At 48.5% G+C, this 16,161-nt stretch overlaps 1 protein-coding gene across 1 annotated transcript in view; it reads left to right on the forward strand.

Annotated features, from left to right (window-relative positions):
* ush1c (Usher syndrome 1C) overlaps positions 1 to 16,161 on the forward strand; it is a 132,041-nt gene that overhangs the window by 114,348 nt on the left and 1,532 nt on the right. The window contains exons 21-27 of the mRNA XM_039740557.1: positions 4,411 to 4,457; positions 4,819 to 4,822; positions 6,134 to 6,175; positions 8,446 to 8,499; positions 9,299 to 9,398; positions 11,776 to 11,885; positions 14,034 to 14,089. Of these exons, the coding sequence (XP_039596491.1) occupies positions 4,411 to 4,457; positions 4,819 to 4,822; positions 6,134 to 6,175; positions 8,446 to 8,499; positions 9,299 to 9,398; positions 11,776 to 11,885; positions 14,034 to 14,089 (413 nt within the window). The remainder of the gene's footprint in view (positions 1 to 4,410; positions 4,458 to 4,818; positions 4,823 to 6,133; positions 6,176 to 8,445; positions 8,500 to 9,298; positions 9,399 to 11,775; positions 11,886 to 14,033; positions 14,090 to 16,161) is intronic.

The raw sequence follows: 16,161 nt of genomic DNA on the forward strand, positions 1-16,161 counted from the left end.
CTGACCATTGACAGCCAGTGTGCAGAGGGGGCTTGTGCTGTCCATAAAGACCCCGCTCCTGGTGAGGCACACATGGCCACCTGTGAGGTGGGCCGTTGGTTTGGTTGTCCTCCCTCCATGTTTGGATTGTCATTTGTGGTCCCGGCCTTATGGGAAATCGCTGCCCCCCTGTGGTCACTTGTCAGCTGCAGTTTTCTCAGCCTAATCAGATCAAGTCTTCGGTGCTTCTCTTCATCATCATCACTGTCTCATCTCGTCCATTTACTTAATCAGGTTTGCTCCACTTGAATCAAATTTGTGGCCAGCTTAGAAGATGGACGAGTGCCGTAATGCGAGGCTCTGGGATTTCATAAGGAGGCCAGGCGACTCGGTGCCTTCCTCAGCCTGAACAAGCACAGAGTGCCACACGCCCGAGTCATTTTTCCTTTTCTGAGATTCTGATTAATCAACCCTTATTTTATTTACAGCCTTTTTGAGGGCTGCACTTTCTGAAACAATTCCACAAATTTTTCACAACCATCTTGGGCATCAAATACAAATTGGTAGTTTGAAACTTAAAAGGGCCTGGGAGTCATAGTGGACTGGTCAGTGTGTACATGTAATGCAGCAGACACAAGCCATTAGGCAGGCCAATAACATGTTAAATTATATAGCGCCATCACGGAGGTCACACTTCAGCTGTTTAACACTCGAGTGAGGTGTCACGTGGCACTCTCTGTTCAGCTGTGGTCTCCATGTTACAAAAAAGACACAGCAGCACTTGAGAAAGTCCAGAGGAGAACAAGTAGCCTGATTCAGGACCATGGAGAGCAACTGAGAAGGAAAGAATAGAGGAGGTGAACCAAGGAGACAGAAACAATGAATAAGGCTAATAGGGTATGCTAAGTTATATAGCGCCCCCTAGGTGTGCAATGCAAGTCAATGGAGGTTATCCTCAAACTTTATGACACACTAGTCAGGTGTCACCTGGAGTGCTGGGTGAAGTTTTGGTCTCCATATTACAAAAACAACTAGGCTTAACTGGAGAAAGTCCAGAGGGGCACAACCAGGCTGGTTCAGAACCATGGAGAGCAACTGAGAGGTGACATGACTGAAGTGGAGAGAAGAAAATGAGAAGGCTAATAGGATATTAAGTTATATAGCGCCTTCGCCATGGGCAATACAAGTCGATGGAGGTTATTCTTTAATATACAACTCAACAGTGAGCCTTCACCAGGACTATCGTGTGCAGTTTTGGTCTCCATAGTACAAAAAAGACAAACCAGCATTCGACAAAGTCCAGTGAAGAACAGCTAAGTGGATGGAGGACCAGGGAGAAAAACTGCGGAGGAAAGACTGAAGAGGGGGAACCAAGTGGAGTTCAAGAGGAGATGGGACTGAAGTAAACAAAAGTGGTTAAGAAGGCTTAATGGGATGTTATGTGATGTAGCGCCACCTGTGTGTGCAGTACTACTCAAGGTGGGTTTATCTTTAATTCATATGACATTCTGATGAGGCCTCACATGGAGTGCTGTGTTCAGTTTTGGTCTCCATATTTTAAAAAAAGACAGAGTAGCACTTGAGAAACCCCAACCAGGCTGACTTCAGAACCATGGAGAGCAACTGAGAGGAGACCTGACTGAAGTGGAGAGAAGAAAATGAGAAGGCTAATAGGATATTAAGTTATATAGCCCCTTTGCCATGGGCAATACAAGTTAGTGGAGGTTATCTTAAAGATCTAAAACACGCTACTAGTGAGGTCTCACCTGGAGCTCTGTGTGCAGGTTAGGTCTCCATATTATAAAAAAGACACAACAGCACTCGAGAAAGTCCGGAGGAGAGAAGCAAGGCAGACTTCAGGACCATAGAGAACAACTGAGGAGGAAAGACTGTAGAAGGTAAACTGAATGAAGTTTGGGAGGAGACAGGACTGAAGTGGACAAAAGTGGTGAAGAAGGCTTAATAGCATGCTAGGTGTTGTAACGCCCCCTATGTGTTCAGTTCTACTCCATGTGACATTCTGATGAGGCTTCACATGGAGTGCTATGTCCAGTTTTGGTCTCCATATTCTAAAAAAAGACTAGAGAAAGTCCAAGAGGAGAACAACCAGGCAGACTGCAGGACAGAAGCGACTAAGAAGGCTAATAGGATGTTATATAGCGCCCCTAGCATGTGGTGAAGAAGGCTTAATAGGATGTTAGGTGATGTAGCGCCCCCTATGTGTGCAGTACCAGTCAAAGGAGATTGTCTTTAATCTACATTATGCACAACTAGTGAGGCCTCACCTGAGTTCAGTTTTGGTCTCCATAGCACAAAAAGACACAACAGCACTCGAGAAAGTCCAGAGGAGAGCAACTGAGGAGGAAAGCTGAAGAAGATTTGAAGTAAATTTCACACACACACAGTCCATTTGCTTTGTTTCTCAATGAGAGTCTGATCCGTTACTTTGTTTCAATTTCCATTCAGCCGATTTGCGCTTCACACTGCACACCTTTACGGGTACTAAACAGAGCAGTAAATGCCCCTACGGGGATCTCGTGGTCTTCTTTAGTTAGGCAGAAACATTTTTTTTCCCCTGGGAAATAATATCATGAAGTGCCACAAACAGCCGGGTTCCTCTCTCGTAAACCATTGGTTTATTTACCAAACTCGGCTCTGAGGGCAAAATGCCAGTTTATTGAACCCCTGGAAGGCGTCTTGAAAAGCCTGCACTGCCAAGCGTGTTAAGATTAAGGGGCTTTAATCATTGGCCTCACAGGACCCCTGTGTATGTGAATTTGGTCAGTTGCTGGTCTGATAGCGCGGACGTGCGCATATGTAAGGGTTGTGCGTCGGGCACCTGATCAGGAGCTGGGCATGTATCTGATTGGCTGCTAATTGTGTGAATTTGTACCAGTGTGTCTGTTTATTTTATTTATTTTTTTTTTAATGCTCCATGTTAACCCCGACTGTGAATTAGAGCCCAAGATGGGACCTCGCTGGCAAGGTGCCCCCTAGTGGCTACGATTCTAGTCTCTAAAGCAGTTGATTTGCACACATCAGACAATGTAAAACTTCTGTCTGTTATATAGTGCCTTTAACATTTGTCCATCACTAATCCTGGCACCAGAGATGTCATGACTTTATAAAGTAAAAGACTGCCCCTCAATGGCAGTGTGCCCTCTAATGGGCAAGGGTATCTGCTGTAGTTAAAGCACTTGACTGCAACATGACAGCAGTGTGCCCCCCGGTGGCTACGTTTAGGGTCTCTGAAGCACATTCAAGTAAGAATTTCAAAGGCCACCCTACACAGAACTCTAATGACCCCGTATATCTATAAAGCACAATGACTGCCCCTTAATAGCAGTGCGCCCCCTACAGGCCAAGGTTATCAGCTGTAGTTACAGCACATGACTGAACCTTGATGGCAGTCTGCCCCCTGGTGGCTCTCTAAAGCAGTTGACTAGCACAGGTAAAATGATAAGGGTCCTGTACGTCTATTATATAGCGCCTTTAACATCTGTCTGTCTTTCTGTGTGTCACTAACCCTGGCACTACAGAGTGGTGACTTGTTGGGTGTTGATTAGCACGTAAGAATTTCACTGCACTCTCTCCATGTAACTGCGCTGTCCCTACAAATCTAAAAAGCACCCTAGCTGCCCCTTAATAGCAGTGTGCCCCCTAGTGGCCACTGAGGTTACAGCACAAGCCTGCACCTTGACAGCCGTCTGCCCCCTGGTGGCTCTGTTTGTGGTCTCTAAAGCAGTTGACCAGCATGTGTCAGGCAGTAAGGGTCCTGTGAACCTCCTATCTATTATATAGCGCCTTTAAAATGTCTGCTTTTCTGTCTGTCTGTCACTAACGCTGGCACCAGAGAATGGCGACTTGTCACATGTTGTAAGAATTTCACCGGACCAGCACAGTGTCTTCTTGTTTGTTTCTAATTTTTGTATACATTTTTATCCTTCCATTTGATTTTTGATTTTTTTTTTAAGTCCTTTTTTCTAAAACAGGATCAGCCAGGTGTCACTTCAGGTGACAAAAAAAAGGCAGGAAAAAACGACAGACACTGCAAAGCAACTCTGTAAATGGCAGAAGGGGATGAGGGAGGGCCAGCTGACCCCACCTGCCATTGGGGTGACTTGTCTAATAAACAGGTAAAAGTCACAGGTACGACCCCCCTGGCTGTTTGAGGTGACACTGCTGCAGGGGGCTGCTGTCCTTGTGTTTGCTGTTATTTGTTTTCTCAACCAGCCGCATTTGACTGGGGGTCCGTTTGGGGGCACACAGACCCTCGATGTGCAGCCCCACAAGTTATGTCTGCCCGTCCGAGAGCCTTTAGAGTCGGCGTCATTGTCATCGACTTCTCACTTCCCACAGTGACACTCGCGTCAAGTGCCGGGTCCTTCACAAGTGACCCTTTATTAACGTCTGCCCGTCTTGTCTTTGCAGCCCCCGGAGATGCTCAAGAGAATGGTGGTGTACAATTCTTCGTTTCGGTCCAGCAGCAAACACGTAACTTGTGCCCGCCGACTCGCCCAGCAGTGTGCCATCTTTTCTTTCCCTCCTCCTCTGTCTGATGCCATCGCTCCTCTCGGGCTTCCTCTCTGCCTCACCTTTGACCTTTGAGGGCCACCTGGAGACGCGTTTCAAGTTGGACATCTGGTGGGGGGGGGGACACTCGTCTGACCTCAAGATTGGGTGGTCACTAAGGCAAGAGGACCTTCAACTTGACAGATGCCCGTGCCAATCACTTATGAAGCTCCAGGGTTGTCACGTTCACTCTGGTGGGCACATGAAGCCCAAGCCCAGAAGCAAACCCTCAACTGCTGGCCGTGGTGGACATCACACAAAGGAAAGGCAGGTGTTCTTCACTGAAGTTTTACAAGTGTGGACACCAGGGGGCAGCGTTACAGGCTGAGCCACCCACACTTGTAGGGACTGAAGGTGGTCCTTCCATCCTGTCACCTTTTTGGAGTGGGACAGATGGCCAAGGCAGAGACACCTGCAAGTGGCATGGTGCTCAGCTGAGTTCTCTCCTCTACTTCTGATGCCCTTTAAGAGTGACAGGCAGGCCTTTCTGGGCCATGGAGGCAGAGGTCAGATGCCCAGTAGGACTTTGTCATCCCTGTAGTCCATCTTGCAGATTTCTCATTTCTGTTTGCCATCCTTGCCCATCATTGTGGTAACTGTAGCACCAAACACCTCCAGCCTGGTTTGATCATGGCAGCCTTCAGTGATGACCCGGTCTGACACAAACTGCCATGGCAGAGTCATTAGGCCAACCATCCGATTTACTGGAATGGAGCCTGGCACACTGGGACTGGCACCTGAATGTCATTGTCTTCCTTGGTTTAGCAGTTGAGCCACTCACAGCTCCACTGGACGGTGACCACAAGGTGGCAGAGGCCACCATCAGGGGTGTGTCTTATTACTGTGCAAGTATGCAACCTTTATTTTATATACCTTTATATAGCGACTTTCTTCCCAGGCAGGGTTTGCCACTCACAAGTTAATCAGCTTCACACTTGAGGGTCCAGGGTCTCGGCCACTAGGCCTGCCTGTCTGGAGGGTCTGGCAGGGAGGTAACGCACTGGTGAAGGTCTGCCCATTGCTTGTGACTTTTCTTTTTGCTTCACTTGTTTCCAGACTCCATATAGCGCCTTTTACAGTGACACTCTTTATCCTGATCAGTAAAGGCAGCCCTCTTCTGGACACTAGTGGAATGACAGGCAGGTGTGGCCTTGTATCCTTTAAAAAAACAAACCCCTTTTATTTTATATAGCGCCTTTCTTAAGTGAACACCATACACACAAATAAATCCACATTCCAGATATTTATGTGTGGCAGGCTAAGTGTCCGGCTCAGGGTCATCCTTGTGGTGTGGGGTCCACCGCCTTAACAGTCGTGCCACACCAGTAGCAGAGGTCCAAGACCTTAAGTGAGCAGTGCCAGGACCCAGCAGATCAGCACCAATGCCATCCTGATGGCAACCTTGTGACACAGGGGACACATGCGGACCCTGCACTGGTTTTGGTTGTCAAATTAAACGTTTCTCCAGTTGGCATGTTTTGGAGTGTCTCTCGTGTGTGTGTGTGTGTGTGTGTGTGTGTGTGTGTCTGGTGGTCTTCAGTCACTCACTCCTGTCCTCTCCTCTTTCTTATTTTTTTTGCAGGGGTTCAAGAAATACGTTGAGGATTTTGACCCCTACTCTATGGTAGGTCCAGCTAACATTCACACAGCTCTGTGGCTGTCCCAGCAGGGCACTATATGTGCCCAGTGTGCCATAGTTTAATGTCCTACTGTACCTTCCTGGGCGTTGAGATGAACTCCTCCGATGTCCAGCTGGCTCGCCCAGCATGGCAGTGACTTCAGAGTCAGCCTTGGAGCCTCACGGGTGGGAATTTCTTCATTTAAGACCACCAGGTCAGTCTCTTTGCTACACGACATGTCCCAGTGTCCCCGCTGAGGTGTTCAATCAGGGTGGTCTTAAATTGAGGGCATTGGCAGCTAAACGAGAAGTCCTTTTGGTCTGGTGGCCAATCGGGGGGCTTCCTTTAAGCCCTCTCGTTACCCTCTGCTCTTCTGATTCTCTTTGGATGTCCCTTCAGCTGCCCAGCTGATTCTTGTCCTGTAGAGTTAGTCTCGATCCCGAGGCCGAGGTGAGTGGCAATGTCAATGAGATGAGTGGTCATTGGACAAAATGCCAGGCCTTGACAGACCACCGAGGGCTCACTGGAAAAAACAGACACGTTTGTGCTAAGTAGACAATATTTTTATAGCGCCTTTAATGCTCAGCAGTGTTATATATATAAAGGTCAATACTCCAGGCATAAATGGAAACATCAGGGTCACCTGCTTTGGGCCACAGCCCTTAACAGGCTACCCTGCACCCTTGGCAGAGCAGGCCTGGAATTGAAAAGGTTGTCAGGATCTGTGCCACTCTCTAGTCCCAAAGCCAACACGCAGGTGGTGCCCACAAACCTAACGCTTTAACTCATCTGGCCTCCCATCACCAGGGAGGCCACCCAGGCTCATGACCATTCTGTCCTCCCTCCTAGGTGGCACATCTCTGCTCTTTGCAACCATCTGTGGCATCAGTGCAATGACTAGGATGTCATTTGGGAGGGCAAGTAAATGAAAGATTAAATTATTTATTTCTATCCACATTTTCATTGGGTGAGAAGATGTACCTTTTGAGTCCCCCATCCACATGTAGCCATAGCCATGCTTTGCCCACCCTGACCACGCCACATTCATCCATCCACAGCACTGTATACAATTGACCACGCCCCCTTTCCACCCGTAACCACGCCCCATCAACCCTCAGGCATGCCTTCTCCAATCATGACCCAACCTCTATCTGTCTGCAGCTCTGTCCACCCCTCACACCATGGCCACTCCCCTTCCCACCCTTAGCCACGCCCCATCAAATGTTAGCCAAACCTCTAACCATCCATATCACTGCCCACCCATGGCCATGCTCTTTCCACACATAGCCACCCCCTTTTCCACACATACGCGTGGCCATCCCACTGGTGGCCACACCTCTGCCTGCCTTTGGCCACGCCTCTTTCCTGCGCATATGACCTTCTTAACTAAGTGCCATCCCTGTGCTGGCAGAATATGGGGGGCTGTCCACTGCAGGCTGCTCTCACCAACAAGGGGTCAATTGATTGTCAGTACTGAACAGGCCAGACTTTGGGAAGTGGGAGGACCAATTACACGGGCATAGCAAGAACCTGCCAAGCAGGGTGGGATCACAGCCAGGGACTATGGAGCTGCAAGTTATGTGCAAGTATGCCAGCCATAGCTAGATAGCCCAACAGATGAGAGACACCAGAGGTGGTCTACTTGGCATAACACAAGTTGAAAGACTGGCACTGCTGGCAAACTCGGCTTTCAGCCCCCCACACTACTGGCACACTGCTGTCTCCAGTAGCGGCCTCTCTGTATTTGGTGGGTTGCTGTGGGTGCTGTTCACCACAGTTAGGTTTCGTTTGATATTTTTCATAGGATGCCCTCTGCCAGCTGTCTCATAATGGAAGCCCCTGTCTAATTATGAAGACAATGAAGAGCAAATAGTTGGCAGTCACTGCCACGTCACAAACGTTGCGTACCTTCATTTCGCTCCACATGCCACTTGGCAGGCCTTGGCACTGGACTCTGTGGCAGACACAAGGGAATTGTGAGCCAAGTCATACCCGACGGTGCCATCTGTTTGCTATTCCCAAAGTAGCAAAGAACTCGGTTTACAGTGCCACCTCATGGCGACGCCTGGCACGGTCTCAATGGCTGCAGTCAACCAGGCGCTGCTGAACGCTGCCCAATGAACTTGTAAGGTTGAGCTCTGATCCAACATCCCTTCTGAAAGAATTTAAAGCTGTGAAAGGCGCTATATTAAGGAAGAACTCAATTTGCTTCCTTATGGTGTTTGTATTTAAAATAATTTCTCTTTTTTATTTATTTTTGTTTTTTAATTTGCAGTTTGTACCCGATCAGATTGCTGGCAAAGACGTGCGTCTGCTGAGGATCAAGAGGGTAATTACCGATGTCTGCAACCATATTGACATGGCAGAGTGCCACCATGTGGGCATTGGGCTCTCATATTGTCATTAACCCTTTTGTTTCCACTTGTGTGATGGGTGCTGGCAGTGCCAGTGAGGCCAACTGTGCCACTCTTCATCATCTCTGGCCTGATGACAGCTCCTCTTGGGATGCATGAGACCATCTGGTGGCTGAAAGTTGACTGATATCAACGATCAGAAATCAGGAAGGCCTGACAACCCAAAGGAGTCTGTGAACCTCATCTCTGGCATTAAAGGGTGCCAATCAAAATAGCATGGTGTTTGAAACGAACCAGAAGTTGGGAAAACAACCATAGGGGGCGCTGTGCTGGGTGACTCCAGGCTTCCCTTTGGAAGAAGAAGTGCCTGTCCAGCAGAGGGTGCTACATTGTACAGAACAGCATAGTGCTGGATGAGGCCTCGGTGCTTGGGGGGTGACCCGTCCCTTTAAGTCCCAATTAATTTGGGTGACACCCTAAAGGGTGCTTTGATTAAATGTAAGGGCGTCCCCTCTGGTGGCATGTGGCTTTACATCTGTCCTCCATATTTGTTCTACTTGGCCCAAGTCAGTGGATCTTCTCTCTCACCAGAAGTGCTGACTTGGGTGGTCTTGCCAGTGTGGATGTGGCAGACACGGGTGCCAGTTGAGCCCTCAGTTTTGTTAATGGAGTCAATGGGCAGATTGAGTTTATGATTTACAGTACAACTACTTACCCACTAGGGGGACACACTGCCCTGTATGACATGTGCTGCCGCTGCTTCCATTTCTCCAGGAGGGCCCACTGGATCTTGCAGTGGAGGGGGGCATCAACTCCCCTCTTGGAAGAATCGTCGTCTCGGCCATCTATGAGGACGGCTCGGCGGACAAGCATGGTGAGTCAAGTGGGCGGCTGGGATGGGCACACCACTGCCTTTTAGTCTAAGTGGGAGTAAATTGGGTGGGGGGGGCTTCTGTGTCTTATTTGGGGTTAAATGTCATTCTAGGGACGGGTCCTGAGAAGACTTCAGACTTGGTGTATCAGGAGTGGACATGCTTTATCTGATATAGCGCCTTTCATCAGGGACATAAGGGTGCCCTCAGTCACAAGGGATATACGGAAGCAGACAAAGTTGTTAATCCAATTTACACAACCATCCACCTTCTTGATCTGCTCAATCCACTGACAGGCATTGAGTGCAGGGCATGAACCAACCCTGGGCAGGATGCCTGGCACTCTGACTTGTTAAGCTCATTCTTTGAGTCCTTGTTTTGTTGATCCCTCCCACACATAGACTCCAATTAATTAATTACTCTGTGAAAGGCGCTATATAAATAATGACTGATGGATAAAGTAGGCCTGGCCCTCTTAGGGAAGACTGATGGCCCTCTTAGGGAAGACTGATGAAGGTGGGTACTCACTGGCACCTTTAACCTGACTGAAATTCCTTACATTTCTTCCTTTCTTTAAATGCATTTATTTATTTTTACAACTGTCTAGACAGTCCTTGTATATAGTGCCTTTCACAGCTGGCCCTTTCACAAGGCTTTGCAATCATCTGCTGATGCCAAGGCTACTATGTGAGTCCCCCCTTACTGGCACATAAGGCAGCACTTCACTGTAGAGCAGTAACTGCCCCAGACCAGTAGATGGCAGCAGCAGTGCTCCACTGCAGGATCTCAGGTCTCCCCTAGAGGCTCTTGGGAAGTGTAGTTTCTGCTGGAGTCTCAGAGGATTTCGGCTGGTCAAAATGGAATGCCAATGGAATCACTTGCGGGCCTGGGCCTGTAAGGGATTAACGTGGTGAGGAAGAGGATGACGAAGAAGAATAGGCTGCCAGCATAGTAAGTGAAAGAAAACTATGAGGTGCAAAGAGCCCAGGCCTCAGTTTGATCTTTTTTTATGTTCACATAAACACCTTACAAAGCCATCTTGTGTCATTCTGGGTATGGAGGGGGGGGGGTCTTCCCAGGGCACCCCCATCTTGTTGCACTGATCACTGGTGGTCGTCCTTTAACTGGCTTGACTTAATATAATGACTTTTACTGTCTTGTGATCACCGACAGTCCATAAGGCAGCAGCTCACTGTGTGCAGGTGAGCCCGTAATAAAGTGGCGCCACCTCCAGGTTGGGCGTCTAGCTTGTACTATTTGACCATGAGAGAGCAGATGGATATAATAATAATAATAATAATAATAATTAATAATACATTTTATTTATATAGCACCTTTAGCATGAGATGAGATGCCCACGTTCTTTTTTATTGAGATTAATTTGGCCAACCTGCTGGTCACTTCAGGCTCCTTTAAGTTTTGCCTCGCCAGCTGGGGTGCCACTTACTCCTTGTGGTCTTGGTGCCAACATCCAGACCTCACCTTTGTCCATCTGTTCTCTTGGTCAGCCTGATTCAGGTAGCAGCGGGTACAAGACTGATCCAAACCTGGAGGTGGCGCCACTTGATTTCAGGCACACCTCTCTGCGGTGATGTGCCACCTAATGCCCTGTAGGTGATTACAGAACAGTGAAAGTCGCTATATTAATTAAAGCCTGATTCAGTTAAAGAACGACCACTAGTGGCAAGTGCAACAAGATGGGGGGCCTCTGGAGCAGACCCCCCTCCCCATACACAAAATGACACAAGGTGGCTTAGGAAGCAGTTTAAACAAACAGTAGAGAGAAGGGCAAACGGGGCCCTTTAGACCTCCTCGACACACTTTAGGGGGCACAAGCAGCCTCATTACACCTCACAGCCCTCTTTGACATTAATACGCTGGCCACTTCTTCGCCTTCCTCCTCCTCCTCCTCGCCTTTCCTTACGTGCCTAGGCCCTCGAGTAATTCCAATGGCTATTCCATTCAGACCAGTCAAACTCATCAGAGACTTCAGCAGAAACTACACTTCCCAAGAGCCTCTGGGGGACCTGAGACCCTGCAGCCTCCTGCTGGTCTGGAGGAGTTACTGGCCTTTAATAGTTCAACCCAGGCTGAGAGTCTAAAGACTTGGCATCCCAGCCAGGACAGGTGCCTTCACCCAGACCAACCTGCCATCCTGCTTGCTGACAGACCCCAGACAGATCAGTCAACACAGGGGCTACAGAGGAGAGATAAGGGGGGACAAGGGGTGGGCCTCACCATCCTCATCCTCATCCTAATTCTCAGCCCACTGACTTAGAGTTAACCTTCAGTGGGGTCAACAGGAGCTCAGCTGAGAGCTGTCATGGTCCTCATGTGACTCTCACCAAGCCTCGCGCCTCTCCTGCCTTTGATCTCCAGGAGGAATCGTGAAAGGAGACGAGATTTTGGCCGTCAACGGGAAGATTCTCACCGATGCCACCCTGGAGGAAGCCCAGACGACGCTGACGAGGGCCTGGAACAGTGGCGGGGTAAGCACTTCACCTCCATTGGCCTTGTTTCGTCTTTCTCTTTACTGCACCAAGGGGTTGTGCCACTGACCGACCTCCTTTTAATGGGGGATTGTGGCCCCCGCTGTCTTCTGACTACAAGTCTGTATGGAGTTCATTTCTTGAGGTGTTAGTGACAGGGTCGGCCGACTGCTGGCTTCACATTCCGGACGTGAGAAGTGGGCAACAAGCAGCCAAAGGTATTAAAAGGATGAGAGGAGCCGAGAAAAACCCCTGGCCCAAGTGACAAAGCCAAGTTTGAGGAGTGTCATTTCAAAATAAACGAGAGGTTATGCCCAAAAGGTAAAAACAAACAATGCACTGTAAGTAATGTCCTAATAATTTCCTGAAATCTTACCTTTAAAAACAAAAGAATGTTAAAAGAAACACTTAGGACATAAATTCTAAAAAAACACGAGTGTTAGCGAATGACACAGCTGGCTCTTAAATAGCGCAGGGGGCGGGGCTTATAGCTGCCGCATCAGGTGGCCCCGCCCCCAAAGTTCAACATACTAGTAAAAAGGACCAATAGAATGAAGAGTAGCTGATAATGTATATAAATATTAATTGAAAAGGGAAACAAAAACGTAATCAATAGCAGATCTCACACAATAATATAAAAAAGAACAAATAAGAAAGCCGGGCATTTCCTAAGAGTCCCTGGTTATGTCTGTGTGGCGTTTGTTTGCATGTTCTCTCCGTGTCCTTGCAAGATTTCCTCTTGTATTCCCAAAAATGTACCAGTTTGGCTAGTTGACAATTTCTGCCTGGTCCTGTGGGTGTGTGAGTGGGCACTGCTATGCACTGGTGCCCTCTTTTGGTTGGTTCGACCAAAATGACAAGGAGGGCATCTGAAGTACTAGAGGGGGCATCATGTGATAAAATCCTATTAACGGACAAATAGCAGGATAGACAATAGCATGCAGTGATGGGGGGGGGCTTGAGTGGGCCTATTGATGGGGTAGGCTAAGACCCCCGTGACTCTGAATGTTATGTCTAGAGCAGCTTTGCCATGCCAGAGTCTGAAATATATGCTGGACAAAACAAGTGTTAAGACACAACCCCTCCTGCAGGGGGCGCACTTCTGGTCAATGAGGCTCTTAAATAGCTCATGGGGCGGGGCTTACAACTGCAGCATCATTTGGCCCCACCCCCCAATGCTCAACATACTAGGAAAAAATTGGGCACAGGGCCAAGTTGACTTGCCAGTCACCACTCAAATTACTGACCCCCAATGAACAATGGGAGAACATGCAAGCTCCACACAGACACAAGGGCACCTCTACTCCCTGGGCATGCCATGCAGCCCCCAGTCCAATGTGCTGCTATGTTATAATAAGTTCCCAGTCTTATATAGTGCCTTTCAATGACAGCACAAGGTTAAGTTGTGTTGCCAGTCCCCATTCAGATTCCTGAACCCCTTGAATACAAGAACACACAAACTCCACACAGACTGAACCCATGAAGTGGCACCCCTTACCACCCACTGGACGACCCCACAGCCCACCCAGTCCAATGCCCTGCTGTGTTGTAATGACGTGCCATCTGAATTCTCCTTGAACTGGTGACCTTCAGGTTACATTGAAACTCTTGCATCACAGAGGACAATAAAAGGACACCTTTCACCCATCAGATGGCACCACATAAATGTGTGGAGAGTCAATGCCCACTGGACCATTGTGCCATCTTACATAGTGCCTTACACAGACAATTCCGTTTGTATAATGAGACTCCACCATAATTTAACAAGAAGCACCTTGTCACACCACAGAGGGGTCACTCCCCACCATCCTGGCTCCTTGGATCACATTTGAGCCACCCTCACGTGTCTCCGTTTTGCTTTGTCCGTCTCTGTGTCACCTGCCTGGTGGTCTCTGGCATCCACTCCACGTTGTATCAATAATTTAAGTCCGAGACTTTAAACAGCTTCCTCTCATTTTCCGCAGATTAAAAAATGAGGACCACCTGAGACGAGAGGCTGAGAGGTGGTGGCCCCCCCAGACGCTGGCGCGCGGCTCCTGAGGTTTTTCTATTAGATGGCAGCTCATTATGGAGGACATGATTGTTTTTCCATTGACCGGCTAATTGCAGCTCCCGAGTGACTTTCTCTCTCATCTCTCATCCCCACAGGACTGGATTGACCTGGTCATCGCCGTGTCACCGCCAAAGGAGTATGAAGATGAAGTGTACGTATCACTCGTGGCTCGGTCAATGAGGGGGCCGTGGTCATTCATGCCAGGGGTGCGGTCAGTGAGGCTTCTGTTGGCCTGGGGCCTCTATGGGGCTTTCTGCATATGGCTGCCATTGACTGTTATGAGATCTTCATCCAGATCCTAATGCTTGTCTGCCTGTTCACGCAGCATGCCAGCTGGTGACTACAAAAATATGACATGTGATGCCATCTGCCCCTAAGGCAGCATTGTGGGTAATGTTCAATATGGTATGAGTCCCGTTGAACAGTCTTCTGGTTGAAGGCCCTGGTGGGCACATAATGGCTTTGTTCTATGTCCAGTCCTGGCATTGTGTGTCATATGAATGTTCTTCCCATGTCTCTGTGGGTCTTCCTCCCATATCCACAAAAATGTGCAGGCTAGGTGATTTCACAATGCCAGCTTAGCCCTGTGGGTGTATAAGTGGGTGCTGTGAAGAACTGGTGCCCCTTCCGGGTCAGAATAGGTTCTGACCTCCAGTTAGGTTTGCCAAGTCCTTCTTATGTCATGTCTTGGTCAGGTGTGCCACAATCTACTGTTGGAAGACACTGCCCCTCCAGCAGGGAGTGCACTAAAACATGGACACTTGGCCAAGCTAAGTGACGGTCACCTTTCAGATTACTGATATCAAATGAACACAAGGCACCTTCTGCTGGTCAGTCAGTGGTTCTGGTCAGGTTGTCTGTGCCAATGTGTAGCCTCCCCTGTCTACCCTGCTGCCCATCATACCATACTGAAGAAGAAAGGGGGCACATTGAGTGTCATACAAGTAAAGTGAGCCCTGCAGTTGGCTTCTGTCTGTCCACTTGTGAGGGCTGACCAAAGTCAGGGGGCACTCTCATCACAGCTACAGACCCAAAATTATGCTAAGGATGCCCAAAATACAAAATTGAGACATCGACAATCAACACGACCCTTGACCCCACTCCCTCTCCCCTCCCACCCATTCAGTTATTTCATTTCAGTAATACCAATCCACAGTGCCCTCTGGTAGCCCCCTGGGCCTCCTGTAGGTCTTCAAGGTGGCACAGCTGTGTGTCTGTTTAAAGAAGCTTGGAAGCGCCTCCTGCTGGCCAAACTCCATGTTTTGGTCACACATTCATCCTGTGCCTGCCTGTCCTATGCCACCCTTTGCTCTCTCTGGTCCACCCTGCCCACTGATCACAACATATTGATCCAATTTGGGAGCATTGACTTTTTCATATGGGCACAATGTGTGTGAGATGACTTTGTGACACAAGTGCAATGAGGCCGGTAGTTTGTGGTTATTTGCCCGTCTGTGGGGTGGCACAATGCTTAGAGTTCCAGGGGCTCAAGTTCAATACCAGCCCTGACTTGATCTGTGTGCAGTTGGCATGCCCTCCCTGTGTGTCCACGTCGACTTGCTATGTACCACAGTCAAAAGTTCATGGATGGGCCCAGCTTGGGAGTGCCCTGTGATCTCAACTTGCTGGCATTAAAAAGTGACTTCAGAAAATGAATGACTGGATGGATGGATGGATGGATCTACAGATGGTTGAACTCGTACATAAATGAACAGATGGACAAATTAATAAATGGGTGGACAAATAGCTGAAAGGAAAAAGCAGAGAGATGTATAGATGGGTAGATGAACGGAAGAATGGATGGAATAAACAGAGGCATAGATGGGTGTATTGATGTAGGAGCTGATGGATGGACAGACTGATGAATGGATAGATGGGTAGATGGTGGCTGGAAGAGTAGGCTGATGAGTGGCTTGACGGACAGATGGGTGGATCAATGGAGGTACAGATGGAGAGATGGATAAATGGATGTGTTGTTGAATGGACAGACGCACACACAGGTAGATAGGTGGCAGGATGGACAAATGGATGGATGGGATGGGTAAGTTGGATGAATGGTTACGTTGTTGAATGAACAGATGCATAGATGGGTAGATGAACGGCTGGATGGGATTGGTAAGTTGAATGAATGGATATGTTATTGAATGGACAGATGCATACATGTTTAGATAGGTGGTTGGATGGACAGATGGCTGGCTAAATGAATAGATGGATGGATGAATA

The sequence above is a fragment of the Polypterus senegalus genome, chromosome 1, assembly GCF_016835505.1.
Source record: "Polypterus senegalus isolate Bchr_013 chromosome 1, ASM1683550v1, whole genome shotgun sequence".
NCBI lineage: Eukaryota > Metazoa > Chordata > Cladistia > Polypteriformes > Polypteridae > Polypterus > Polypterus senegalus.